Below are 27,299 nucleotides of genomic sequence, written 5' to 3'. Positions count from 1 at the left end.
GTCTCTTGAGATATTCAAGTGAAGAATGCACGTACCAGCCAAAACCAAGCTACAGGGTTCAGAGCAGGATATACCTGTAACGTTTGTGAGCTGTGAAATAGAGAAGGCCAAGCTTTCTGGCCCTGAGCTACAAAGTAATGAATTCTCAAAACATTTTCTTTTCTGGGAAGGGACTGTTTAGGTGGTTTGGTGTTAGTCTTTTCCCTGCTTACAGCGTGGTTCCCAGCCAGATCCGCAGTGATCAGCGTTTGTATCAACACAGCAATATACCTGCGTACCTGTGGACTCTCTAAGGAATAGAAACAAAATGGGCACCAGTGATTCCACTTTAAATCTCTTGGGGATCCTGGGATGGGGCCACCTTGAGCAGAGCCCCGTGAAGTCCTGGTTCTGCTCCCTGTTCTTCCAGCTTGCTGTAATGTCTTGGACAGTCTCTTGCCTTTCTCTTTCCCTTGGCTGTAAGAAGTAGTGCTGCAAATGCATGCTCAAAGCACTCCGAAGTGCTATAAAACTTCCAGTTATTATTGTTAGTCCTCACAAGCCTTTGAAAACACATTCAACACGTCCAAACTCTCCGAGCGCCTTGGAAAGATTTGTTCTTTCTTGATTTTTCTCAACTTTTGGCATACAGTGAAGCTTGAAGTGCCAGCCGTTTCCTTTCTTACGGCGTGCCCATTCTGCGACCGCAGGGAAGTGTGGAGTTGGCAGAGCTATTTCAGTAAGCGAGGAGAGAGTCTTGCTGAAGCAGCACACGCTCACCCAGCATGTTCTACAGCGGGGTAGATGAGCCTGTGCTCAGTGCCACGCTGCACAGGTTTTGCTCACTGAGAGAAAAAAAAGTGTATTGAGAATTCATTAATTTGTGTCCTGCTCTGTCAACTGTGCCACGCAGGCTGTAGCACAGGCATATGCTTAGGCTGTGCACAGGGTTTTATACAACTGGGTATTAATTATAATTTGTTTGGGGACATTTGCTGGCCTGCAGATAACCTTTTTTGTCCTCTACCCTTTAAATATTTGAAAGGTGAGTAAACAGCTGAGCCACTTCATTGGGTACCCAAACTTTTGTTGTTGAAACCGATCTCTTCTCCCTGGAAGAGATCACGTAACCGGGTGTAATGCACAGCCAGCCCCTTCCCTTTGCTGCTCAGAAATCCAAGCCTAAAGGAAAGAGCCCCAGCCTGCAAGCTCGTCAAAGTGTGGGCATATCTAGGAAAGGAATGTAGATGTGCTTGTGCAGCTGTGATGCTCAGAACCAAGCAGCTGTTCACAGCCATGCTTCTCCATCTTGCTTCCTTTTTTAGATGGGCTCCTGGAGGAGAAAGGACGGATTTTAGCAGTGGTGTTTCCTTTTAGGATGGTGATTTCTCGGTCCAAGCCATATCAGTGAGACAGCTGGTGGTCTTGATTTAAAACAGACATGTATCATAGGATCTAAGATGTGAGGCTGTAGCGTTTGGGCTTCTAAATCCTCCAGAGAGAGCATAATTTGCCAGTTTATGACATGGAAATCTATAGCACTAGGTTCTTGAGTGGTAAAAATCTCTATGTTGACTTGTTACCATTGAGAATTCCCACTCTGAGATTTACTACGCGTATATACAATTTACCCTGAGCATTGTAACTAACACTGGCCTCTAACTTGAGGATACTGTTGGGTTGAGCTTCCAGGTTTGGCCACCAAGCATTCTGTAAGAAATGGAGGAAAAACATGCATGCCTTATGGATTTTTTGTGAAGAAAACATGAAAGATGAAGCAAATCAAAAATTTCCATACAACAAACAAAATATTTTGATCTGGTATCAAATATTTATTTAAACGCTTTTAAATTCATCTAAGAAAAATATAAATGAAAAATATGTTAAAACAAGCACTAAGTAAATATCAAAGTGAAAGATTTAGATGCTTTTCAAGTTTTTGTTTTTGTTTTGCATGAGGTATTTGGTGATTCCGCAATGATATTCCAAGGTACCGTGCTCCCACTAAATTTTTTTTTGAAAAGGGTTTAGGTTGAATCTGCCCAGGTCTGTACGGAAATACAGACAAATATTTTAGACAGCAGTGATAGCTGGTTTGAAACCCATGTCTGATTGCATGTGATACTTACAGGCTCAGTTCTCCAGGTTGAGACCAGTAATAATGCTATTGCATCTTACATTAGCAAAGCTTCTCTTCCCATATACACTTCTTACGTGTCAGGGTCTGCAATGTATCCTCCGCGCAGATGAACACTGAGGATCCTCATCACATACAGCTCTTCCTCATTACAGCGAGAGTCTGCTCACTTCTCTTTTTGCTGTACTGCCTTGCATCTTCCTGCACTAGAGAAGGACATCTCCTGCTGGCATGCTTGTCAGAATAACTGTCTAGTGTCTCTAGTGTCTCCAGCCCTTGTATCTCAGAAAAAGAGCCACATTTCAATTTGCGCTTTGTGGATCTGCTTGGGGCAGATGCTCTCAGCTCTTGCAGTGCATCCTGGTGCATCCGTGCAGCGCAGCGCAGCTGCCTTAGCTCTGATGTTGCTGCTTTCAGCTCCAGCAGTGGTGCAGCCGCTGCCAGCTCTTGGGTCTGCGCCCTTGGCTTTGCTGTGTGCTCTCTGTTCTTCTACCATTGTTTCAGTGAGCTACCTGTGTCCTCAGAGACAGACTGCACAAGATTTGGGGCACACTGCAGTGCTCTGCTAGGTTTTGCTGAAAAACACAGGCCTTTTTGGTGAAAAGCCTGTGCTTTAAAGCTGTATCACAGACATGCTGCTTTGGGTTATGTGTTGTTCCCTGCCATTCTGGAACATTGAATATCACTAATGAAATATGGCTATTTTTTTCATTTGTCAAAGAACAGGTAGGTATGTTACAGCTTAGGACTCTGGGTGAGATTTCACCCTTAATTGAAATAGATTTATATGCCTACTCTCTCAGAAGGTTATTGTTTTACTGGGATTTATGTGCCATGCTTCAGTGTTAATTGTGGATTATTCTCTTGACTTTGCCTTTCATCAGAATAAGCTGTACATTAGCAATCATATTATGCAGACTTATGTGCAGTATTCACACACTGTGAGTTTTAACCCGCGTCCACTGTATTTCATAACATACAGGAGGCAATGGGTGGGATTCAACTCTGGGATTAAGATGAGTTTAACAGTCAGCGGAGGCTTGGCTATTACAGTTAATGGAGCCCAGAGAATAAACCAGCAGGCCAAATATAGGAATCTTCTCTAAGGTGGGTTTTTTGAACTTAGGGGGAAGTAGATAGATTTATCTCTGCGGATCATAATGGGAGCATAGTCTCTGAGTGCTCAGACAGACAGCCACAGCTAGACCTGCTTTTGGGTGTCTTAACCTGCAAACTAAATCCCATATTTCACTCTGTTAGGGCTTCTTTGTAGGACCTTGCTTTTCTGTTCAAGCTAACCTCCATGGAGGCTTGCTGATGCTGCTGAGCTATTTTTCCTGCTCCTTCACTTGAAGAACGTAGCTGGCCTGTGATACTGCCGGACTAGCAAAGAAACACCTCCAGAAATCAATGCAGATCTTTGGTGGGCTGAATCACTCTCTGAAGGTGTGTCTCTCTGCTGTCTGTGCAGGGAGCATGGGGGACAGCCATCTGAAGCCCCTCAGTTCAGTGCCAACAGAGAGAAAACAAATGTGTACCACAGACTTTCTGTAAACATTCCTGGCTGGCTGTTCAGCACACTCCAGGAGAAATAAGCGTGTGAATCAGCTCGAGTTCAAAGGTTATATAGATAGATATGTTAGATATATAGATAGATGTTAGGTATAACAGTTCGACTTTCTAGTCCATTCTGATGTGAGTCATTCCTAGTAGGTCATTTCCGCAGCCTTCCCAAGTGTTTTTGCTGCCGAGGAGGGGAGGTATTCATCCTTATCAGGACCAGACCGCAGCCTAATACCAGTTCAATGACATTAGCTGGTTTAGAACAAAGACAGTTCTGTGAATTCTAAGGACAGGGCAAACCTCTGATGGAGAAAACATGTTCAATTCCCTTCAACTAGAATTCTAAGAATAAGCTTCCCTCCCTTCCAAAAAATGTGTTAATAATACTATTTGGGTTCTAATATATTTAAAGTGATGCCAGTATTGAAATCTCACCTTTCTGCAAAATATTTCTTTTCCCTGTTTCACCCCAGTGTACAGAAGGACCTGTGAAAAGGAGGGCTGCGTACTTGGAAAGCTAGAATATTTCCACCTTCCAAATACAAAGCAGCAGTAGTTGTTTTATTGATGTGCGGGTTGCTTTACTAATTCTTTGGATGTTCTATGTGTCCCTGATAAATCTGAGGCAAGTAACATCTATACCTGTGTGCTGATTTGGGATCAGCCTGCTGCCAAGGAAAGTTCTCTGAAGTTAGTGTTATCATGGGGGTACACGTTTACCAAGTCCTTATCCTGCAGGTTGGTCAAAATGTTAGGCAAGGCAAGAAGCACTTTTAAAAGGAAATGACTGTTCTGGAAATTAGATGCATAGTGGGTACTTAAATCACAGAAAACCATAAATCTGTTTCCCATATACTATGTACCAGACGGCATTTGACAGGAAAAAAACTGTTTGGAGAGATAGCTAGGATGCCCTCAGAGTGAGCACTGTGTTGATAGATTAGGAAAACTCCTCCTTTGCTTCTGGAGAGCTTATCTACATCAACAGCTTTTCTTCCCCTTTAAATGAATTTGGAAATTGTTTTTTAGAGAAGCAAAAAACTTGAGAATTGCAGAGGACAGTCAGGACATAAGAAAAAAAATAAGAAAAAAGAAATAGTCCTATTGAGAATAGGGAGAGCTAATTTCAGGCAGCACCAAGAGGTGAAAGTAAGCAGAAAAAAAAGGGGGGGGGGAGCTTTTAGCAAGAGAGAGCTTCTATGCCAAACAAAGAGGAGATGTTAGACATAAGCTAAAAATAAAGCTGCAATGACTTGTGCATTGTACAGTTATGTGTAATGGCAGTGGAAAAGATGCTTTACAGATACTTCAGTGAAATGCTTTTCATTGAAGAAAGAGGGGAGGCTTTAATATCAAATATTGCCAAAGTGTGCAATATTAAGGAAATTCAAGCATAAAGAAGGAAGTGTCCAGGAGGTTCAGATGCACGTTTTCTCCAAGGCTCTTAAGTCTCCTCCTAGAAATAAACTGCTAAAACAGTAGTTTTTCTGCATAAGCATGTTGTCCCCACATACCTTACATATCAATGAAGAAAAGGATGTTGAGATGCAGGCACCCCAACACGACCATTTAGTCCTGTGACTGATGTCTTTCCCACATAGCCTTGCATTCAGGTTGATTTTAGGCATAGGTGAATGCTCTCAAATCGTATATTGCAATAGCAAAGAATCTTAGAAACTGATTTAACAGCAAAAACTCTTTCTTGTTTAGATGACTTCATGAAGCAGAGCCATGGCATGCTCCTGCTCTACACCATGAAGAACCCCTCTTTCCCAGAGTATGTCTTCAGCAGTGAGAGTGGCATCATGTGCCTGGACATCCACAATGACCACCCCTACCTCGTGGCAGTGGGCTTCTATGATGGCAACGTGGCCATCTACAACCTGAAGAAGGCAACCTCCCAGCCCAGCTACAAGAGTAGTGCTAAGTCAGGAAAGCACACAGATCCGGTGTGGCAGGTGAGGGTGCTCTTCTTTTTCTCTAACTGGACTTTTAATTGGGCTGAGTTCAGGTACAGCAGGAAAAAAGTGCTGTATGGGCAGAGATGTTGGTTTAATACACGTGTTCGTGATTGATACTTATTTCAAGCTAATTTTGAAATACGCAGGAAAGCAAAGAAATTGCAAGAATTCTTGGTCTTCAACAGAGATTAAATGTGAGCAAAACTTTGTTTAAAGAATGATTTCTCCTTAGTTTTAATTATTATAAATGATTTCTGGTTTGGGAGGAACTGATGTCCTCTTTATAACACCATGCAATGCTGTTTATGTTCCAAATAAAAAATCAAAGGGCAACAAGTAACGAGCAGCATGTAAAACAGCATATCAGCCCTAAAAGAGAACTATCTTGGGCACAACAAACCCAGGGAGAGCTGTCTGTGGAATTGGCTGTCACTGAGATTCAAAACACCCCACCCTGTGGTTGATCTTGAAGTCTTCTAGTGAATTAAGAATTGTGATGTGCAGGTAATGCTCTTAAAGTAATGTCTCTTAAAATGCCTCCATGCATCTGTCACAGAGAGCCTCCAGGGAGATGATATTGTAAAGGACTGAGGAGAATATGTTGCTACATCCAGCTAGCTTTGTAGTTATGTCAACAGAGTAATCTGAGTTAAGATTGGAGCACTGGAAGGGGTATGTGCTTCTGATCTCATTCATAGCAGTAAAATTGTGGCAGCACAGATTTTAACATGGTCTGTATGATCCTGCTGAGGGGCAGTGATATGTGTTTGGTTTGCTAGCTTGGACTTACAGGTATTGCTGCCAAAACTATTGCTGTAAACTAATTTAGGCTTTCCTGCCTAATTCAGTCATACCTCCATGCACATAGTCAATACTCCTCATAGTTTGGCACGTCACGTGTGGTTTGTCCCCCAGATGCAGCTCCTTGTTATTGCATTTTGCAGTCAAAATCTGAGAAATCAAGGGATCCTGATGGGACTGCAGATGAATGTGGCACTTGCCAAGGGCAGGACTGGTGCTTGCTATAAACAGAGAGGTTATGCAAATGTAACATTTCAGAGAACACCTGAATTTTATATTGGCTGCTTGTCTGGCCAATGCTTTTCCCCTAGCAAACATTTGTAGTTTTTCTTACAGGTTTACATGGTACCCCAGGAGTGGGTTGTTATCATCATACAATGTGTCATGCACTCACACACAAAATCTGCCGTTACACACGCGCATCCCAGAGGGCAGAGAACTCCAAGCTCCTCCTATTGCCTTTAGGGTTCCAGTAAAAAACAAACAAACAACAACAACAACAAAACAAAACAAAAAAAACACAACAACAAACTGTCAGTATAGTTAAGTTGTACATGCAGCTTTTTATGACCTTGCTGCAGCATCCTACAGGTGGTCACAGTTGTTATTGCACACTGGAGATGCCAGAATCACAGATCGTTTGTGATTCGTTCACCAGATAATATGGGGAAGGACAGAGTATGCTTAAAGTGGCCTTACCATACAGAGCAGAAGCAGATACTCTGCAGTTTGTAAGGGGCTTTTAGAAGTAGGTTTATATGTACCTCTTGACAGCAATGTGGCGGTGAAAAAAAATATTAGGCACTCAAGGGAGATAGCTTTGCAGAGGAAAGAAGCTACCTCATGGGTATGGATAGACGTAGGTATGAGTAGCCTGTAGTTCCTATTTGTTTGCTTTACTTCCAAAGGTCAAGTGCTGAGAATCGTTACCCTTATTTTTCCTCCACAGTGAAGTACCTGTATTTTTAGTAAACTTTACAGTTTCTTACTTACCTTGCCATAAAACTGAGTGAGCAGAAGTAGTAATAAGGTGATCACACAGCTTTCAGGAAAAGAGCTTGCACATCTGTTGGTAAGATCTGAACTGTAGGTATCTGTCAACATCAAGCAAAAAGTTTAGAAAGGGTTTTCGCTCCTTTTGATGGGAGAAAATTAGACTTGAAGCACGATTTGTTATGTTGAGACACAGGATAGTTATTCCTCATTCAACATCTAATGGTTCTAGAAAGTGGTGTCTCATTTTCCAGATGTGGTTCAAAGATTCTCTGTTCTCCCCCGCCAGCACCCCAACTAGTCTGAAGCCTGTTCTTTGTCTAGACTTCTTCTTGCAGTCCTCACTTACATAGAGACTGCAAGCCCATGACTTTGAAGACCAATTAGAAAAGTAACAAAGCTCTCCTGAACAATTAAGAGCATTTGTTCTCTGGACTGCCTGGCTCTTTCCTTTTCAAACAATGCAGCCCTTTCACAATGGAAGCAAAATGGAAAGTGAGTAAAACAGCCTGGCAGCTCTTTTCTTTTCCATTTCATCTTCACTGATTTACTAATATCTCAGTATGTTTGCATAAAACAAAGCCAATGTAACATATCCCATTATTAAGAACAAAATAATATAAAATTTCTAATTCTGTTACCTAAGAGTGAGTTCATCTGCCTGATACTGGTTGGTTCCTGTATCTTTAAAGAGCATAGCAATACCTTCTGGTGGATTTGGCAAGTGTCTTCCATGTATTAAGTCCTACTGCAGTATAAATAAGGGAAAGTTCTGGTTTGTCTTAAATTAGACATTTCTCACTGCTTACTACCAATGGATTAAATTCTAAAGTCAGAACTCTGAAAAAGGAAAAGAGAGGAACAAGCAAGCACATGGACATGCAAACGTATACGCATGCAGTGCAGTGTGCCTAATGCAGCCACCAAAGCCTTAGGTCTTACAGGAACATAGAATTAGAAATGATCTCACAGGTCAGTGAGTTCAGACCTCTGCCTTTGCAAACACCTGCTCAAAAGGAGTCAGCTCCTGGGAAACTGTGTTCTGCTGGGCAAAAGCCTTTGTGAGGTTAGGCTAAACCCCACCTTAATTGAAATAATGCTCTAAGCGATAAGCAAAAGCTTCACACCCATCATCTCTGATCATCATAATTTTAGGAAGAAATTTACTTCTTCACTCAGAGGGTGCTGAGGCACAGGCTGCCCAGAGCAGCTGTGGCTGCCCCATCCCTGGCAGTGCCCAAGGCCAGGCTGGATGGGGCTTTGGGCAGCCTGGGCTGGTGGGAGGTGTCCCTGCCCATGGCAGGGGTTTGGAATTAGATGGTCTTTAAGGTCCCTTTCAACCCAAACCACTCTGTGATTCGTTCTATGATCTCCAGCACTGAGTACTCCTAGAAAGCAAGTCCCTGGGCAGGGTGTCTGCTTCAGGCAGTGGCTCAGTCCCGGAGCTTGGCTCTGGCTGTTAACCAGGGTGGCCAAAGTGGTACAACTTGACTAGACTTGGGCATGTGGAGCCTGCAAGAGCAAGCTCTTGAGAGCTATGAGCCTTTGAGCTATGTTTTTATTTTTCTCCTGTCTTTTAAAAAATAAATATTATGATTAGTCTTTCTTTATAGCTGAGAACAGTGTTTTTTTTCTTATTCTTCATCCCTGGAATATATGAAATATTTTAGATTTGAAGCATTGGGAAGGTGGAGCAGTTCAGAAACAGGGATTGGTAATAAGCTGTCGCCTGTGTCAAAGTTTTTCTTCTGCTCAGTCTCTCTCTTAAAACACTTCTTATTCAACAGATTTGTTTCCACCGTGTGCTTCTAGTCCACTTCACAACAAAACAAGGACTTTCTTTCTGCTTGATGCTGGGATTAGTACAGAGACAGTACTGCTGCAGGGGATTGGATTTTTTTTCTCACTTGCACACCGTCAGAATTGCTAACTGAATTCCCAGAAAAGAGTGTTGACCCTAAGATCTGCAAAAGGAATATTTCTTTTGGCTGTGCTTAGAGGAAATCTCAGCTGTGGCAAGCTTGCCCATGTGCACAGCTTGGTTTGGAATTGCTATGGAGAGGTCACTGGTCAGAAAAACAACTTGGTTCATTGTTAACTTACTGAACCTGATCTTGCCGGCCTGGGAGCTGACACCATGGAGCTTCAGATGGCATCCTGAAAGAATTATTTTCTGCCTTCTGTTCATGCACAGGAGGAGAAAGGGCTGGCTGCTGCTCGCTAACTCTTCACCAAATGCTACTCAGGTTAAATATGATGCTCATGCCTAAGACCAAAAGGGCAAGGAAGCATGGTAATAGTCTGCAAACTGCCAAAGGAAATAGTCTGCAAACTGCCAGAGGGAGTGCCAGCTTGCATATTAGTTTCCCATTCGAATATGTGGAAGTCCCATCTCAAAAGTAAACCACATAAAATACACCTGAGACTCTCTCACAATAATTTGCCCTGCAATTGTGTGATCTCTTCTCCATCTCTACCTTCCGTGTTGAAATCTAAGTCCTTAAATAACTCTACAGCGAATCTTGGCAGTTCATGAAGCCACACCAGACTCACCTGGTGAGATCTTGGTTTGCTGATGGAAGTTAAGTGCGTTCAGTTTCAGAGACCCTTTAATGTCAGTACAACCTGCTGTTTTCCACCTCACTCCATGCTGCTGGGCACAGTTCCACAAAATTCTTCACTGTGAGGGTGGTGAGGCCCTGGCCCACGCTGCCCAGAGCAGCTGAGGCTGCCCCATCCCTGGCAGTGCCCAAGGCCAGGCTGGATGGGGCTTTGGGCAGCCTGGGCTGGTTGGAGGGGTCCCTGCCCATGGCAGGGGGGTGGGACTAGATGGTCTTTAAGGTCCCTTCCAACCCAAACCATCCTGGGATTCTATGATTCTATGAAGCTGATTGTATTCACTGCACCTAGGAGAAAAAAAAAAAAACAAAACATTTTGTTCATAATCCACTGTCAAACCAACACATTGTTTCGTTTCTGATGATGGCCACTCTCCTAAATATGTCATCTGCAGTCAGACAAACAGCTTTTGCAGCTTGCTTTGCTTCAGAGATGTTACTGCTTCATATAATATTTTGTTCCTTTGGCTTCAGGCAAACAAAGAGTTTGATGCAAAGAAAACAAAACAAAAAGAAAAGACAGAAGGTTGCTATCAAGGTCAGAATAAAGATCAGCTGTCTCAGAACAGGCTTGACTCTCTTCCTGTTGCCTTCACTGCTAAGGAGCACAAAATGGATGTTTGCTGGGGATAGTTCAGTGATAAAACCTCATTCAATTCCATAAGAATACTGTTAGGGAATAACTTCAGAGGAGAAAGAGACATTTGGAGAAGAGAGGAGAGCAATAGAAACCTGAAACCAAGATGGCTGGACAGGAGATACGGATGAGGAGAGTCAGCATGGCATGGCTTATCTTGAGAGCTGGCAAGTGGGAGAATGTGGCCCAAGGGGATAATAGAGCAGAAACCTGCAGGCAAGGAGCATTCAGCGCTGAAACTCTAGGGTAATAAAACCAGACACATCTTGTAGTGGATCAGTGCAATGTCTGCACAGAGGACCTTCCTCTCCACCCCAGGTTTTCTCCTGCTTTTCTCCATCTGCCAGCTCTGTCTTGCATTCCTGGCCCAGTGCAAGCAAGGCAAAAAGTCTTATTCACCTCTTACATCCCAGGAGTAAAGCAGGATGCTGTACCCTCACCTAAGAGTCAATACTTCACTTTGGTCTTTCAGCACATGCACAGAAGTACAGAGGTGTGGTAAGAGCATCCATGGGCCAACCAGGGGGTATTTGGGGCCCAGAGAGTTCAATCTGACAGACGCTTCCCTGCTGGGGCAGTCCTTAGCTGCAATCCTACTGCCAACAGTGAACTCTGAGTCCAGGGACAGGCTGCTGCGGCATCAACTGTGCTGGTCTGTCGGGGATCTGCCACTGCACTCCTTGCTGCAGCACTGTGAGGCATATCGTGGCTCTCAAACATCTGTCCTGTGTTCGCTCCCGTGTCCTCTCCTGGAGGGAAGTGTGGGCTGGAAGGACTGTGCTTGGGAAGGACCAGGTGCTTGCTGTAGAAAGCGGGGTAAAGAGCAGCAGCTTTCTGGTCGTCCTTAGTTGCTGGGGAGCTCGCTGCAGAGTCACAGACTGGCTGTAGGAAACCCTGTCTCTCACACAGTCAAGTTTCACCGCTCTTGGGGAAGGCTCTGTTGGGCTGCAGGAGCCTATCCTGAAGCTTTAGGCTCGTTTAGGCATGGTGGAGGTGGTGGAAAGTGCAAGGCACTACTGTGGCAGAAATGCTGGATAAAATCTTTTGCTTCGTGTTTGTACCTTGTTGAAAACCTTTTAACTCTTTTTGAGCCACTTTAAGGTTAGAAAAGGTAAGTGTCCAAGTGTTTCTTCCTAAGTATCTTTGACAATAATAGACAAAATCCCTGTTCTTTTAACTTCAGTATTGTATTTTTTGAGATGGTATCAGGCTGTACCTTCTGGAGAATCAGTTTCTGTAACTGGCTGTTTTGTAACTGTGCCTTGGGTATGGATTCTTGCAGGTTAGAATTTCTCTTGCAAAAACATTGAAACCCTCCCTTGCAGATCATGTAGCATTTATCTGAAAAAGTGTTTTTTCCACTTTGATGCTGCTTTTCCCTCTGTACTTCATACAGATGCTCAACTTATTTTCTGCCTTGTGCTCTCACTGCTGCTTGCTTAATAGATTCTTCTCTAGGTGTTGCTCTTCTCTCTCCCAGTCCTTTTACTTGAGATCCAGACCTTCTTACTGTGAATTTTCAGGTTGTCTGCAAGCAAAGTCTATGTAATTTTATTTGCCATTTAGTTGTACTGATGCTGGTTTGTTGAGAAACCTTCACTCATAAAATTTGAGTCACTCATAAAATGTAAGTCTTTAGACCTTGAGATGTTGGAATGTGATAGCCCGTGCTTTCAAAGGGCAGAGAAGTTGTAATGCATTTGTTTGTTTGCTTGGGTCTTTGAATCCTGCTCTGCTGCTTTAGAGCAGTCACAGAAGTTAACTAAATATTTAACAGAAACCAGGAAGCTATGTTGGATCTTTGTGGAAAAAATGTGTTTCTGCACTGGCCTGTAAAATGTGACTGCTGATTGCTGGATCCTCAAAATAGATGGAGAAAGCAGCCAGAGCGGATGGCTCTTACCGGCACTGATGCAGCCTGTGAACAGCAGAGTGCTTCTCCAAGGAAAATGAAATAGCGATGAGGGAGCGATAAGGGCAGAGCGCAAGCTGAGCAGGATGGTGCAAGCGAAGTCGCCCAGCTGTGTATCGGGATGTGGGGAGCAGGGGCTGCCACAGCTCCCACCCTGTTCCTGCTGCCAACACCGCGGTGAGCTCGGTGGTCAGGGATGCTCAGCACCTGGCAGGTCCTGGGGCCAGCTCTCTCCGTCCCTGCTGCGAGCCTGCTTGGTCCTGCAATGATGGGAGCCTTCTGTCAGGCACATTACAGATGCTGTCTCCGATTTAGCAGCATCAGACAGCTTGGGGATTTGGATGCGAGCCTGCCTGCTGTGTGTCTGCTGTCCCTGAGCACGGAGCGGGGAACTTCTTATTTTGTCTGTAAATTGGAAATCTTGCTCAATGAGCACAGTCAGAATTGAAACCGGGAGCTGTGAATTGCAATTGGTTAAATACCCCTGAGCTTTGCTGGCCTCTGGCACCCATCATTCAGCTGCATGCTGTGTCTGACATGGGAGCACCACCGTTGACAGGACAAACAGGAGAGAGTCTAATGGCTAAAGGGTCCTTGCTCCTCAGCTGTTAACATACCAGCCTAATAAATACAGAGGGAAGTGCTGTGAGAGGAATAAGTAAGCAGATTCCTGGTGAAACGCTGTACAAAGCAGAGCATCCAACTCCCAGCAGGAGGAAAACAAACTGAAAGTAGGGCCAGCCCTTATCCAGTGCTATTTATAACTGAGCTCTGCTTCCTCCAGATAAATCTGAGTCTCTGAAGCATGAGCAGTGTACAAGCCCCAGGCTGGGCCTTTGCCCTGTATCAGTGTTACTCCCATGGCCATGCTCTCTGCTCAGGTCCATGCTGCGTCCCTCCCTCTATCACCAAATGTGCTCTTTGATAGAAAAAGTTTCTCTGCCCTCTTTCTGCATCCCAAGTTAATGTGTGCTGTTTGAAGGCGCTGGTGCAGTGGGTCCGATTCCTCGCTCCTGTCGCAGCTTGGGGCTGTGAGTCCCAGGATGATGCTATCGAGGTGGGAGGCAGTTGATCTAGCTATGGGAGAGAAGTGATTTTCCAAAAAGGAGTGTTTATGGGGTTAAATGTGACATGGGAGTTTATTTTACGAGTCTATGGTGCTGATAAACACATCTGAATGTTTTCCTTCAGATATCAGGAAGCTTTCAAGGACTTTGGATGAAAAAAACAACCAGGAAGGCTTGTAGAAAAGCTTATGAGTAGCCATATGCTGCCAGAATGACAAGGGGCATTTGTAAATTTATTAGATGAGAACTTCCTGCTATTGCCTGTAGCAAGAGGAACAATCTTTCACTGGAGAAGCCTGTTGTTTGCTTGTACCCATGAAAAAGCCATCAGCAGCATTCCTGTGATGCAGGTGACAGATAACCTGTGGATGTGAGCTGCTCTGGGAGCACCCGGGCACTCCTGTGCTGTGCCTTCCCTTCCAGGATGCTTTGAGATGTTTTTGGTTTGCAGAGCAGTAGCCTGAGGAGTTCTTCCTTGGTGAGGATGGGGTCCTGCCAGGCTGGCTGCTGTGGATGATGCCTAACTTCTTTGTGGGTGAAGCAGCTGCCTTCATTTCAGTACCTATGTACTGTTACCAAGCCTGTAAGCCACCCTGACCTTCCTAACTGGCACAGAAAAGCTGTGGTACACAAAAAGACAGTAGCAAAAGTCAGGAGATATCCGATTAAATCCCGACTTCTGCTTCAGATAGAATGGCAGGGAGTACCTTAGGCCAGAATTGCTCACTAAAGATATGAGAGAGAAGAAAGGAGCCCAAACTAGACTGGAAGGTATCAGAATCTTTGAACATTTTGACATTCATCAGCCATCTAAACTATTTCCTCTCTAATGCACTCAGTACACCCGAGTGTTTAAATATTACTGGCTCACCTTTGGGAGGAGGTAGTCATTGCAGACCTTATCTCTTTAATGGCTTCTATCCTGAGGGCTAGTTTACATCCTAAGCACTCTGAGCTTATCCATTCTGTGTCATTACATGATTTTACAGTAAAACGTCAACATATTTTTCTACAAAGGACAGAATAACACTAAGAACCCTCCTTTGCTTTGCAGCTCCCTTATCTCTAGATTGCTGTCATAGCTGGAAACATTTGCATTTAAAAGAAAATCCAGATTCTAAGATAGGAACATTTGTCATTGGATTTATTTTTAAGTGTTTATGTATATATGTAAATCAAAGTAATTTTTATTTATATCTCTCCATCAGCTTTTACTCAAACTCAAAAGACTTGTCTGCTATACAAAGCAGTCTCATCTATTGCAGTGAATGAAGCAGTCAGTGTGGTTGGATTTGACACACAGTAAACTCATGAGAGGTGATATTGAATTTCAAATCAGACTGAACCTTCGTTTCTGGAACAGAAAAACTGTTCCTGAATCGCAGAAATGAGAACGGGCACAGGCCGGTATGGCATCATAGATATTACGATACCATTCCTGAAGTGCTTTCTTCAAACTGAGATTGAGTAGCCTAGCTGTCTTCACCAGTACTGACAGACTGAAGTAATTACCTGGAAAGTCTTACATGTAACACACCTCTTAATGCACATGAATAGGATTTCTATAATTCCCCCTGACCTGGCAGTATCACTTTGCTGAATCCTGCACCACCCTCTGATTTTTCTTCTGCACTACTGCCACTAGAAATTCCCTAATTTCTACTTGTTTACGTGCTTTCTTCTTCCTGTCTGTGTCTCTCTGTACTTCTCTTTATCAAATTTCATCTTGTTGTTTTCAGACTGTCTCCAGTTTGTCAAGATAACTTTGAATTCTGATCCTAACAGAATCCTTTGTCTCTGAACTGTGTCATCTGCAAATATTCTCTGTATTTTGCCATCCCTTATGCAACCTTCTAATGAAAATATTGAATAGAACTGGACCTAGGACAGTCCCTTGTGGGAATCATCTACAGATGTTCTCCCAAGTGCTCAGGAAATCAATGATTATTACTCCTGAAGATTCATTTTTTCAATCATTCATCCACTTCATAGTAATTACATCCAGACCTAATTTTCTTAGCTTGCTTCTGAAAACATCACAGGGAGTATGCCAAAAACCTTAATAAATTAAAGGTATACCACATCTGCTTCTTTCCTCTAATCCTTTAGACCCATTAGCCTGTCAAAGAAGGAAATCAATTTTGTTTTGACAAGATCTTTCCTTGACAAGCCCATATTCACTCTTCCTTATCTTCTTACCCTGTAGATGCATATTGATGACTTAATACTTTGTTCCAGCTCTCAAGGTTCAGAGTTAGGCTGACTGGTCCTCAGTCCTTTAACCTATCTTTCAAGACAGGTTTTGTTTTGGATTTCCTGGGGACGTTTTTGCTCTGTTCCTATCCTCCAGGACCTCTCCTAGCTTCCATAGATAATTCCTAATGATTCAGAGATTGCTTCAGCTTCTCTTTAAGCACCCTAGGGTGTATTTCATCAGACCTTGCTCAGTCGGATATATCTGTCTTATCTCAGTATTCTGGCCTCTGCTGCTTAAAGTTAATTTTGTTAAATATCTAGTCACAATTTATCTTTTTGTATGGTACTAAAACAAGGAAGGCCTTAACAGTTCTGCTTTACCTGGGGGTTGTGGTAGCACCCACCTTTATACCTAAACACGGTCTAACAGAGGCTCAGATGAATATTTCTGGGATATCTGATTTAGGCTCCAGGCCCAAAAAGTCACATCCCCCTCAGAAGAGTCTCCAGCTTCTTCCCCACACAGGCATCCCAGGCAGTGACAGGAAGGTATTGCCCCACTCCTGAGGGCTGCTTTTCTTCGTGAGGTTTCTGGGTGTGCAGACTCTTGAGTCTGACAGTGGCAGCTCAGCTCTCATATGGCAGGCCTGATTCTTCCTCTCAGGGCTGGCTGCTCCTCTTCAGCTGTGGCTGGACTCATCCATCTGCTTTGCTTTTACCAGCACCATGTCTAGAGCTCAGGGATGTGGATGGGGACAGGGACTATGCTTTCACAGCAGGGCTTCTGACAACAAAATCAAGGGCTAAGGTCTTTCCTGGTAATGTTGACCAAAACTGTTATTTTGTCACAGCTCTTCCATTCTTGCTAGATGTACCACAGCAGAAATGCTGTCTGCTCCCCGACGTGATACGCAAGAATGGTAAAGAGCCCTGACACATCCCAGTGATCTCTTTTGCTGAGCATGCACCACAGGGCAGGAGCCCTTTATGCTGTACCCCACCATCCTGGCTCCAAGATGGACAAGCTGGCCACCCCATAGTTTTGGTGCTCCTCATTGAGAGGCCAGCTGGAGCTTACCTGGCTCCTCCCTGCCTGCCTGCTGAGTCTGCCTTTGGTAGGAAGCCCAGACTCACAAGAAGCCAGGGAACAGCCAAATCTCCTGTTATAGAGGTATCATTTGGCCAAAGTACAGAGGAGCAACATCTTCCCCAAGTATAGACTCAGCCAGAGAGACTGGCTGGGCTGCCTTGACCTAAATCTTGGAATAATCAGTCTGCACTAGGTTATCACAGCCCTTTAAAATTGTCATTCTTGCCTCAAGTTAAGATGAGTCATCTATATATAGCTCGCTATTTGCCTTTATCCCAACTAACCATGCTAAGAGTTGAAGCTTTCTGTCTTCCTCCTTCCCACCTCCACACAGAACAACTTGCACTGCTGCCTACGTTAGCACTAAGGACTCCAGACACTGCCCCGCTCCTCTGAGGCTTGCTCTGCCCATCTCTTGGGATGCTTAAAGATTGACACTGGAGTTACTTTCCAGGTACTTTGTCTGGAGCGCAAGTCCTCTGAGGAGCAGCTGAGGGAACTGGGGTTGTTTAGTCTGGAGAGAGGAGGCTCAGGGCAGAGCTTGTGGCTCTCTACAGCAACCTGAAAGGAAGGTGTGGGGAGCTGGGGGTTGGCCTCTTCTCACAGATAACTAGTGATAGGACAAGAGGGAATGGCCTCGAGTAGCGCCAGGGGAGGTTCAGGTTGGAAATGAGGAGACATTTCTTCTCAGAAAGAGCAGTCAGGCACTGGGACAGGTTGCCCAGGGAGGTGGTGGAGTCACCGTCCCTGGGGGTGTTCAAGGAAAGGTTGGATGTGGCGCTTAGGGACAGGGCTTAGTGGGTGACAGTGGTGGAAGGGTGATGGTTGGACCAGATGATCCTGGAGGCCTTTTCCTACCTTTATTTTTCTATGTGAGTGAAGTATCTTGTGCTTTCTAGGTGAACACGTGAGTCGCTTTTGGGGGGGTCACTTGTGACAGATTTCAGGAGAGCAGCCATGTGCCTTGCATGTTCTCTTCCTTGGCTTCGCTTTTGAGAGCTGCCTGAGGATCCTCAGCAAGGCTCATATATGGGGCCAGGCTGGGGAGCCTGGTAAGCAGTAAATGAAGAATGGCTGGCAATGTGCTTGATCAAGGGCATTTGGGGACTTTGTTATAGAGGTACTACTTTGTCTCAGCAGCAAGGAGGGACAAACTCTTTGCTCCAGCAAAATAGGATGTCAATGGACTTGGGATCAGCTGACTGACTTAGGAGATTCTCACCACAGCAGATCCCTTGGGCAAACAGCAGAGACAAGTGATACAGGGAAGGAAGTAAACAAAAAAAATGACAATTTGTCATTTACAGGAGGAGAATGTGAAAAATTTATTCTCTGCTGGTAATGAATTGATGTTTTTGGATGCTGCTCTGCTGAGAGTCACTGGCAGGAACCAATAAGAAACACATTCAGAGGTGATAGAGGGAAGAAATGAAAACTGCTTCGTAGCTCAAGTCGAAGACTACTGTAGAAGAGTCTAGGGGAATATGTGCACCAGAACACAAGAGAGATCAGCCTGGCTCCAGAAGATGTGACACAGAGTGAAATTTATCATAGACTTCAGCATGCTCCCTCTGCATGGTGCTGTGGCAGCCTAAAACCAGGAGAACAACAAAATGGAAGAAGTATTCTCCACGCAGACCAGAGTAGCCACTGTTTGGACTAACACGTCCAGATTTGGATGGGTCCTGCTCTGTGGAGTTTGGTCTGTCTACCTCTTTGAGCATCCACGCTGTGTTCATCTGTCAGCTGCTGATCTGGGCCGTCGTGTGATGGATGCAGCCATGAGAGCTTGCGCCCGTACTGGGGAAATGTGGTTTTGACAGAGGGTTTGTGTCTGTGCTTTGCTGCCAGGGCAGGCACAGCCGGAGAGAGCTGAGGGGCAATTACCTCGCCATGTCTGCAAACCTGTTCAAGGAGCAGATGTTTGCCAGTGGGAGGCCTTCAGTAAGTCTTTGGTCAGTGTGGATGTAAGAAGTGTCCGAATCTCCCTACTTAGCCCCGTGTGCTCATGGTATGGAGAAAACAGTGTGTGTGGGAGAGCAAGGGTGCTCTCTGCAGATGGTGACCTGGCTGCCTCAAAGGACTGGGAATCACTTGTGCTCCTGCAACACACAGCTGGGCTCCTGAGAGACTGGGACTCTGTTCAGCTACGGCACGAGGTAGGTGAATGCCCTGACCTGCTGGGCTGAGCAGGATGGCAGCTCTGCAAGGTGGGCTGTCTCTAGAGCTCAGTGGTGAATTACAAAGGGGCTCCTGAAGAACAGAAACAAGTACACGTCTAAAGCTGAGTATTGGAGAAGAGCATGAAGACAAAGAGAGTTAAAGAAGGTGGAGGTGCAAAATGAGCTGTAATTATCCAGGGTCATAAAAAGGAACAGAACATATTTGTGAAGTGTATTAGAAGTTAAAGGAATGAAGAATGTAGGCTCATTACTAAAGCAAGCTTTCAGCTCATATTGAGTGGTATGGAGAAGAATGAAATATTTGATGCTATCCTGTTTAATCTTACAATAAATGTATGAGACCGCCTGCTTAATATGATTAATGTATAAAGGAGGTGAAAGCATAGTTCAGAATAGGGAAAGAACATATTAAATAATGTTTAGATGAGACAGGTGTGTGCTCATCATCAGGATCAGCTTAAACGTACCCTGGAGTACTTAGACTTTGCCAGAGCAATTTCAGACCATTAGCAGGCATTTTAGGGAGTTTTGTGGCTATATGCATGCTGGATTTTAAGCAGAGGTTAGTGTTTTTGTGCAAGCCTTTATGCAGCATCTGATCAGACGGAATACAAGTGTTGGGGTGTACCCTGAGACGTGGACGAAGGGAAGCATCGCCCTGCTGTTTGCTGTGGGTGGGGACACATTCACATGCCCATGGCGTGAACTGACTGGAATAGTGAAGAATGTAAAGCCTGCTGTATTCAATCCCAAAACACATTTCAGTGATGCCATGGAGCCAATGTCTGGCAGGAGGTTTCTGCAGGTGCTTTCCTCAGAGGGGCTGTCCTTGTATGCAGGAGGGACAGTGGCATGGACAGGGTACCAGAGACCAGAAATTTGTGTCTGAACAATTCACCAAGGCTAGAGGCATCCTAATCCACCCTCAGCGACTCTCAGAGCATGGATGAGAGCACAGCAATGTATTGGCAGCACTCCAGCCTGCACAACAAGCATGGCCGTGAAAAGGAGGAAAGATGTAAAAGGACTGGAAGAAGGGAAAAAATATTTGCGTACAAATGGTAGGATTGGACCAAGGGAGTTACTGACCAAACTGACCAATTTTGATTGCTGGAGAAACATTGGAACAAATGGCAAAACCATTTGTAAATGTCTAGATAATAAGGTGATTCAGAGAAGCCGACATGGATTTGTCCAGAATAAATTGTCAAGCCAGTATAATTTCTTTTTTTTTTTTTCTGTTTTTCTTTTGTTTCAGAGAAATGGGCCTTGTGAAGAAGGGGGAGGCAGCCAAGGTTATCACCTCTATCTATCTTGGCTTGACTAAAGCTTTTGATCCAGGCTCACACAGTGACATTCTTATAACTGTAGTAGAGAAATATGAATTGTATAAAATCACCATAAAGAGGCTGCTCAGGTGGCTCAGGCTGTGTGCTTAAAGAGCAGTTATCCAGGGCTTGCTGTCAGATGCTTCAAGTGAGACCCTCGAGCTGTCAGCCCGGGTCTTCTTTTGATCAATACTTTCATTAACAACTCAGATTACAGAATAAGGAAGCCCCCTTGGGAAGATGAGACACTTTGCGGGACATGATTATGTTCAAAATGATCTTGATAAATTGGAAGAAAGGTCCAAAATCAATGTGATGAAATTCAATAAAGACAAGAGCAAATACTACATTTAGAAAGGGGAAATTAAATGTACGGATACAAACCAGGGGATGACTGGTTAGGCAGCAGGGTGCCAGAAGGAGAGTTTATGGCAGATCACCCACCACCAATGGTCAGCAATGCCACACTATTGCACAAAAACATGTAATTCGGATTTATTAGTAGGATACAAGGTAGAGGAGGTTGTAATTCCTGTTTTTGCCTAGGCCAGGCCCTGTACAGTCTGTCTGCAGCTACAGAGAAGGGCTGAAGGAGAAGCACAGGAATGGTGAAGGCTCAGAGAGCAGGACCTGGAAGGAACAGTTTAAGCAATTGGTTTTGTTTGGCTGGGGAAAAAAGAGAAGGGAGCAGTGACACAGCAACCTTATCTTGACCTCTTGAAGACTGTTATGAAAAGGGAAATAAACAGTTGCTTGCTGTGTCCACTGAGGAGATGACAAGGAGTAATCACTTGATTCGTGGTAAATTAGGTTTCCTGTGTAAGGCCAGTTAAGCACTGACACTTGCCTACAGGGCAGGTGCTGTGTGCCTGTTGTTGGAGGCTTGGCAGAACAGGCTGGCTGAATTGTCACCAGGTAGGGATGTGTCCAATCCTTCCTCAGAGCAGAAGAGATGCCCTTTTTGGTCCCCTGCAAACCCTGCATTGCCATGACAGCTTTGCTTAGGGCTGTACCGATTGCCAGGTTGGCACTGGAAGGAATTTGTCTCCGTGTCACGTTGGCCCAGACTTTCTTCAGCAGCCCAGGGGGTCGCTCGCTTACTGGAGTCATCTGAGTGTTCTTCCTCAGGCAGTTCCTGTAAAGGCGACCTGAGGATTTGATAGTGCCTTGGTCTTTCTTCTTCCCTACCTGTGACAGACCTTATTCTTTCTTTAATCTTTGAATGACTAAAGCTCTTTTATTTCTCTTGAGGCAGGAGTCAGCAGTGTTGTGCTACCGCAACGATGGCAAATCTCTCCATGGAGCACAGTTAATAGGGAAGGAAGGAACTGCTCGTCAGTCAACGTGCATGTGTCACAGCTGAGCTTTGGCAAGCTGAGAGCTGTGTTTGCAGTCGCAGGTGTCCCCTTACAAGGCAGGCACGCAGATCCTGCCCGTGGCTGCCCGCAAAGTGCTCCGGTCAGCCTCATGGCCAGAACAGCTTTGGCCAATTGTATTTTGTCAGCACGAGTGACTAACAGCCTCCATGCCACGAAAACTGATTGAGCATTATTTCTTTTCTAGGAATGACATCAGAAACATAGGAATTTTCAAGTCAGATTGGATAAATGGTCTAATCTCCTGTTGGCCAGGAACCACTGCCAGCTGTTATAGGCAAAGATTATAGTACTTTCTTGCTAACAATTGGTGAATTATTGCCCTGCTAATATGCTCTACATAGCAGTGGACTTGCAAGGTTTTACTTTTATTTTTCTAGGAACAAGTAATAATTTTGAATAGTCTCATTTTCTTTATAAATAACCAGGCTTTGAGAAGTAAAAATTAAGAAGTGTTAGGCTCTTCTCAGAGGCACCGCATAGCAATGAGTCTCACAAACTGATTTCGTACTGCAAGTATAGTTGGGTTAAAGATCACACTGAAAAAAATAAGTGTATCCTTGATTTTATTATAGGTCCCATCAAGATCACTCACTTAAAGTACTCTGTTTACTTGTCTCCTCTCCACTGTTTACAGATGCTTTTCTTTCTCATGTGGTTCTTTACTTTTACTCTATCATAATTGAACTTTTGCTGTAAATTGTCTCATGCAGCTGCAATCCTGGGATCATTATTACATGCTTCAGAGAAAAATTAACTTCTTCCCACTGCACACACAGTGGCCTACTTCCCACATCAAATGTCCCACCCTGCACAGCATGGATACTGCTAATGATGGGAGGTTGTGCCACGTTCAGGGGCCTCTGGGAGCAGAGAAAAGGCCAGTTCTGAGCAGATACCCGATTTGATTGCAGTATCATGAAGGCTAATTACTCTAATAAGCGTTCATGGGATTCAGAGATCAGGAGAAAAAAGATCGCAAACACTATTAAGGTGTCAGAGGTGTTGACAGCAAATTGGAAGTATCAAGTGCCGATTTCTGTTTTCTGAAATTCAGGCTAATGTCACTGAGAGCTGCTGACAATCATCTAAGGGCAGATCCTGATGCCCTTAAAGGACTGTGTTCAAGCTACCTACATTATGTACCTAACTGAGGTGCTATTGAATGCTTTGAATGTAGAAGCAAAAGTACCCCAAGCCAATCAGCCTTCTTGCTTTTGTGGGCTGCAGACTCTACCTGTCTATATAACAGCTGAGGAGAAGTAGTAGTAACACCTAACTGATAATAGAAAACTTGAATAGCGATCGATCAAAGAGAGGATATTCGGGGTGAGCAGACCCTGGGGAAAAGCTCTCCAATTGGGGAATACTGAAAGCAATTGGCTTGGGAAAAAACAAACAAACAAACAAACAAAAAGCTGAAAGGTTGTGTGAGTGCTTGTGTTGTGGGACACCTCCAGATGAGGTTCCTGCAGCACGCTGTGTTAGTGTAGATGTGAGGATTCTGGAGCTGTGTCTGCACAGTGTGATCAGGGAAGGAGTCCAGCTGCTGAGCCTTCATCCATGTGTTTTCCATTGATGTGACAGGCTGTTGCTTGTCTCCAGCTCAGGTACAAAACGTCTGCACTGTGCTTAGCCAGAGCAGAGCTGGGAAGTCAGCTACTGCTGTCCCTGCTGAGCTCAAGGAGAGCTCACTAAGGAGCGCCTGAACACGTACTCTGACAGTGGGCAAGCAGGGACTCTGCCTGCAGAGAGGGCCTGGACCAGCTCAGATCCTAACAAGTGCATTGTTGGGAACTGTGACAGTTTTTCCCAAGTATTTGGGCAGGTATATGGAAGAGGCAGAACCTGAGTTGGAGTGAAGTTATGTTGGGCATACAAACAAAACCATCTTATTGTCAGACTAGTTTAGGGTGGTGTTTTAAAAAGCTCACATTTGAAGCACATCCCTTTTTTTGTGCTCAGGATGAGACATGTAGAGCATGTGTTTGTAACTGGTTCCCCTGAACTCTACATTTCTCACTCTGAATTAAAATTCCTCACTACGCCAACCCCTTCATCTGAAGCAGCTGCTGGTGACCACCATGGTCAGCAGTTAGCTCATGATCCCAGGGAGATATTCCTGGAACAGATACACATTTGTGCGTGATGGCCAGCCTTGGAAATCACTCTTCTCCATATGTGCCATTGGACCTGTCCTTTGATCACTAGCCATTTATTCTGGGCCACATTGAATTATGCCATTCCTTAATGCAAGCTGGCAGAAGTGGTTCCACTTGGAGACTTAACGATTTCTCCACTGTGAGGATGTTCAAAGGTGTATGCTACACGAGACTCTTCAGTCACATCTTATGGCCATGTAACTGTCATTTTGATGTATTCTCAGATGGATTCCCTTTCGTTTTATTTTTCCTTCCTCAGAAAATTGTGTTCTAGGTAGGGAACCTGTTCACTAGAGAATTAATTACTCTTTGGTGAGTCTCTTGCTGAATTTTCATGCTCCACAGAGCTTCACAGTATAAACAATTTTATAAAACAGAATTAACACTCTTTTCCCAAAGAAGTAACATCAGGATACACAGTCTGTGTAATTGAAGTATTCAGACTGCTGCTTGTTTTCTGGTCTAGGTACCAGATAAATAGCTGGTCATAGACGGAGTATTTGGTAAGCTCTAGGATAATCATGCCCATTTATCATGGGTGATATTTAGGGAAATGTATCTGCTGCACTGCCTGGACAGGAACAAATACACCTTTGAAAACCTCAGCAGAACCTGCCAAAGTGCTTGTCCCCATCCTGAGCTGACAGATGCCCACAGGAGTGTATGCTGACAGGCCCAGTGACAAGTCATTCTTTTCTCTTCAGTCTGATTGAATTCCCAGATCTGAAAATTGAGCGTTCTTAATGCTTTTGGTCTAACTGAAATGTCTCTTCTAAACTGTAAGCCATTTATCTGAGTTCTAATCTCTCCTGCTGAGCTGTCACAGTCAAAAGGCAAATCTCCTTACCAGGCAGGCAGATGCTCTGAAGATGTAGGAGAATTTCAGTTTTAATGGAGATGTTTTGATCCCCCTGAAACAGAAGTCCCCCAAGGACCCATGTCACACATTGCTTGCAAGGGCTCATCTGTACCACACATAGGGACAGAAAGCTAATTTGAGCTGGGCTGGCTGAAGGGTAGCCCTATGATCCTGCACTTGGGGGAGTAAGCCACGTGGGAAGGTGTTTGTTTGCACAGGGGCAGTGATGTACTCAGGTGTCTTGGAGACCCTTCTGAGACATCTCTGCAGTGACGGGAGTGCTGGGGGCTGTTGTGAAACTGCCTGTGGTGATGAGAGTGTGTTTGTGCATGCTATGAGCCAGCATCAGGCCTCTGGGGTGGAAGCCGGCTGCTGTTTAGGAAGGATGTGAGAGGACCCTGCTGAGGGCCTGGGGCTCTGCCGTGCTAATGCTGCGTGCTCCGTGCTAACTGGGACTGTCTGCTCCTTTCAAGGTCAAGTGGCAGAAGGATGACATGGACAACAATTTGAACTTCTTCTCTGTCTCCTCGGATGGACGGATTGTGTCGTGGACTTTAGTTAAGGTAAATAGTAGGTGACAATTTCCTTTCCTGGCCAAATTATAACCAGTTGCCTCCAAAGTTCGATCATGCATTAGTTTTATTATTATTTATAATGAGCAAGGTTTGAAAAGAGGTGGCAGCAAAAGATTGCAGGTGCAGTCACAGCTTGCTGCTGCCAGCCTCCAGCCAGGTTGAGGGGCTCCATATTGAACTCTGAAGTAAGCAGAACCTGCCTAACTCCTTGCTCAGGACCCAACCTTCATCTCATCTGCACCTACAGCACCCTGTGGGCCTGAGTACCTGAGATCATTTTTCTGCCTTGCAACTGCTGAAATTCAAGACTGGTCCTTGCTCTGAAAACTTCCTTGTCCTGGGATCATCACCCAGAGACAAGGCAGAATGATTTGCTTTCTTCCCCAGCTTTAAGACTCCCACCCCCAAAATGCTCCCCTACAGATTGCAATTCAGAATGGGAGAGGGAAGGTGCAAATTTCTCCCCTGCTCTGGTACAGTGTGTGGCCAAAGTTGCAAAGAGTAATTCAGGATGTTAACTAGGAGCGTGGCAGCTGCTGCCCTGTCCCCCAGAGCAGCTGGTGCAAGGAAGAGCAAGTTGAAATACTACAGCCATAGAGCAGGGAAGAAGCTTGCATTTACACTGGGATGGATGGCAACAAGCAATCGAACAGACAGAGGGTTCCTCCCTGCCAAGACATTGCCTGCTCACACCAAAGACAATTTCCGTAAACTCATTGGCATTCTCTGCCTTTCATCTCTTTTCCTTTTGGAGTACATACATTGATAGAAATGTCCCTAAATGACCCTTAGATGTATGTCTCTGAATCTCAATGTGTGCTTTTTCTGTTGGGTATTTGATTTTACATTGTGAAGATTTCTTTTTTTTTTTTTTTTTTTACTTCTGAAATAATTGAATAACCCTAAATGGGAGTTTGAAGCAGCTGTCCCATTATTTCCCAGCAAGCAAAGAAATTTCTTTACATCCTTGGATGCTTTTTTTTTTTTTTTTTAACCTTTTATACCAAGCCATTCAAAACATTCTGAAAATGTTAGGCCTTGCCGCCATGGTCAGGGTTTCATGTCTAACATTATATGTATATTTAAGTCTTATGTTCACTTTAGGAGTGGAAACCACTTCTAAGGAGCACAGACAGAGCTTGCAGAGGGCATTGATTATCAGGTTCTTTCATAAACTCCTCCAGGTTCATACTTGCAGCTTTAGACCCCAAAATGCCTCCAGTGAGTGCATCCCAAGTCCTTCTCCCAAAAGCTCTCAGAGCTCCCTGAACAGGGACAGGCTAACACTGTCGCAGCACTCAGCTCCTGCTTTATCTCCTGCATAGAAGAGCCCAAAAGATTTATGCTGAAGTGGGTGGCGCACACCTACAGCTAAACACATCCAGTTAAGGTGACTTGGCAAGTTACACATATCACCTGGGCCCTGGTAACTGAGTGTGCTCCAGCTTGCTTCACTCAGGAGGTGGATTCACTCTGGATTAAGCCTCTTGTATTTTAAACTTCAGAGAAATGCTACAGCTGGGACAACCTAAGATTCTGCAGATAGGCTCTGATAGCAACTCACCTGGTGGAGGGCTTTTTGAGACATTTTTGTTATTCATCTCTGCTTAATTGTGTTCCCACACTGTAAGGTGCTTCTTTTTCTTGTCCATTCAACATGTCCCTTCAGTCTGTGGTTTTATACACAGCAAGGAGGAATGGACAACCTGCTTGAATTGCAGCTTTACAAGAGAGTGAGGTCTGAGTTTTATTTAGAGTAAAATTAAAGAGACTCCAGAGAACTTATATTTTGCAAATCCATAGTGCAAATACGGAATAAATGAAAGAGAGCTTCATTAATCATTTTGACAGGACTATCCAGA

The 27,299-nt window shown here is 44.4% G+C and overlaps 1 protein-coding gene across 7 annotated transcripts in view; it reads left to right on the top strand.

Moving 5' to 3' along the window:
- The window catches only part of DNAI1 (dynein axonemal intermediate chain 1), a 142,595-nt gene that overhangs the window by 58,925 nt on the left and 56,371 nt on the right, over positions 1-27,299 (top strand). For all 7 annotated transcript variants that reach the window (XM_083818042.1, XM_083818041.1, XM_083818043.1 and 4 more), the window contains 2 exons: positions 5,390-5,637; positions 25,336-25,425. In XM_083818042.1, the coding sequence (XP_083674168.1) occupies positions 5,390-5,637; positions 25,336-25,425 (338 nt within the window). The remainder of the gene's footprint in view (positions 1-5,389; positions 5,638-25,335; positions 25,426-27,299) is intronic.

This window comes from Anser anser (genome assembly GCF_964211835.1).
Source record: "Anser anser genome assembly, chromosome: Z".
Lineage (NCBI taxonomy): Eukaryota > Metazoa > Chordata > Aves > Anseriformes > Anatidae > Anser > Anser anser.
The sequence above is the reverse complement of the archived record's forward strand: the minus strand, read 5'-3'. Positions and strand labels throughout refer to the sequence as shown.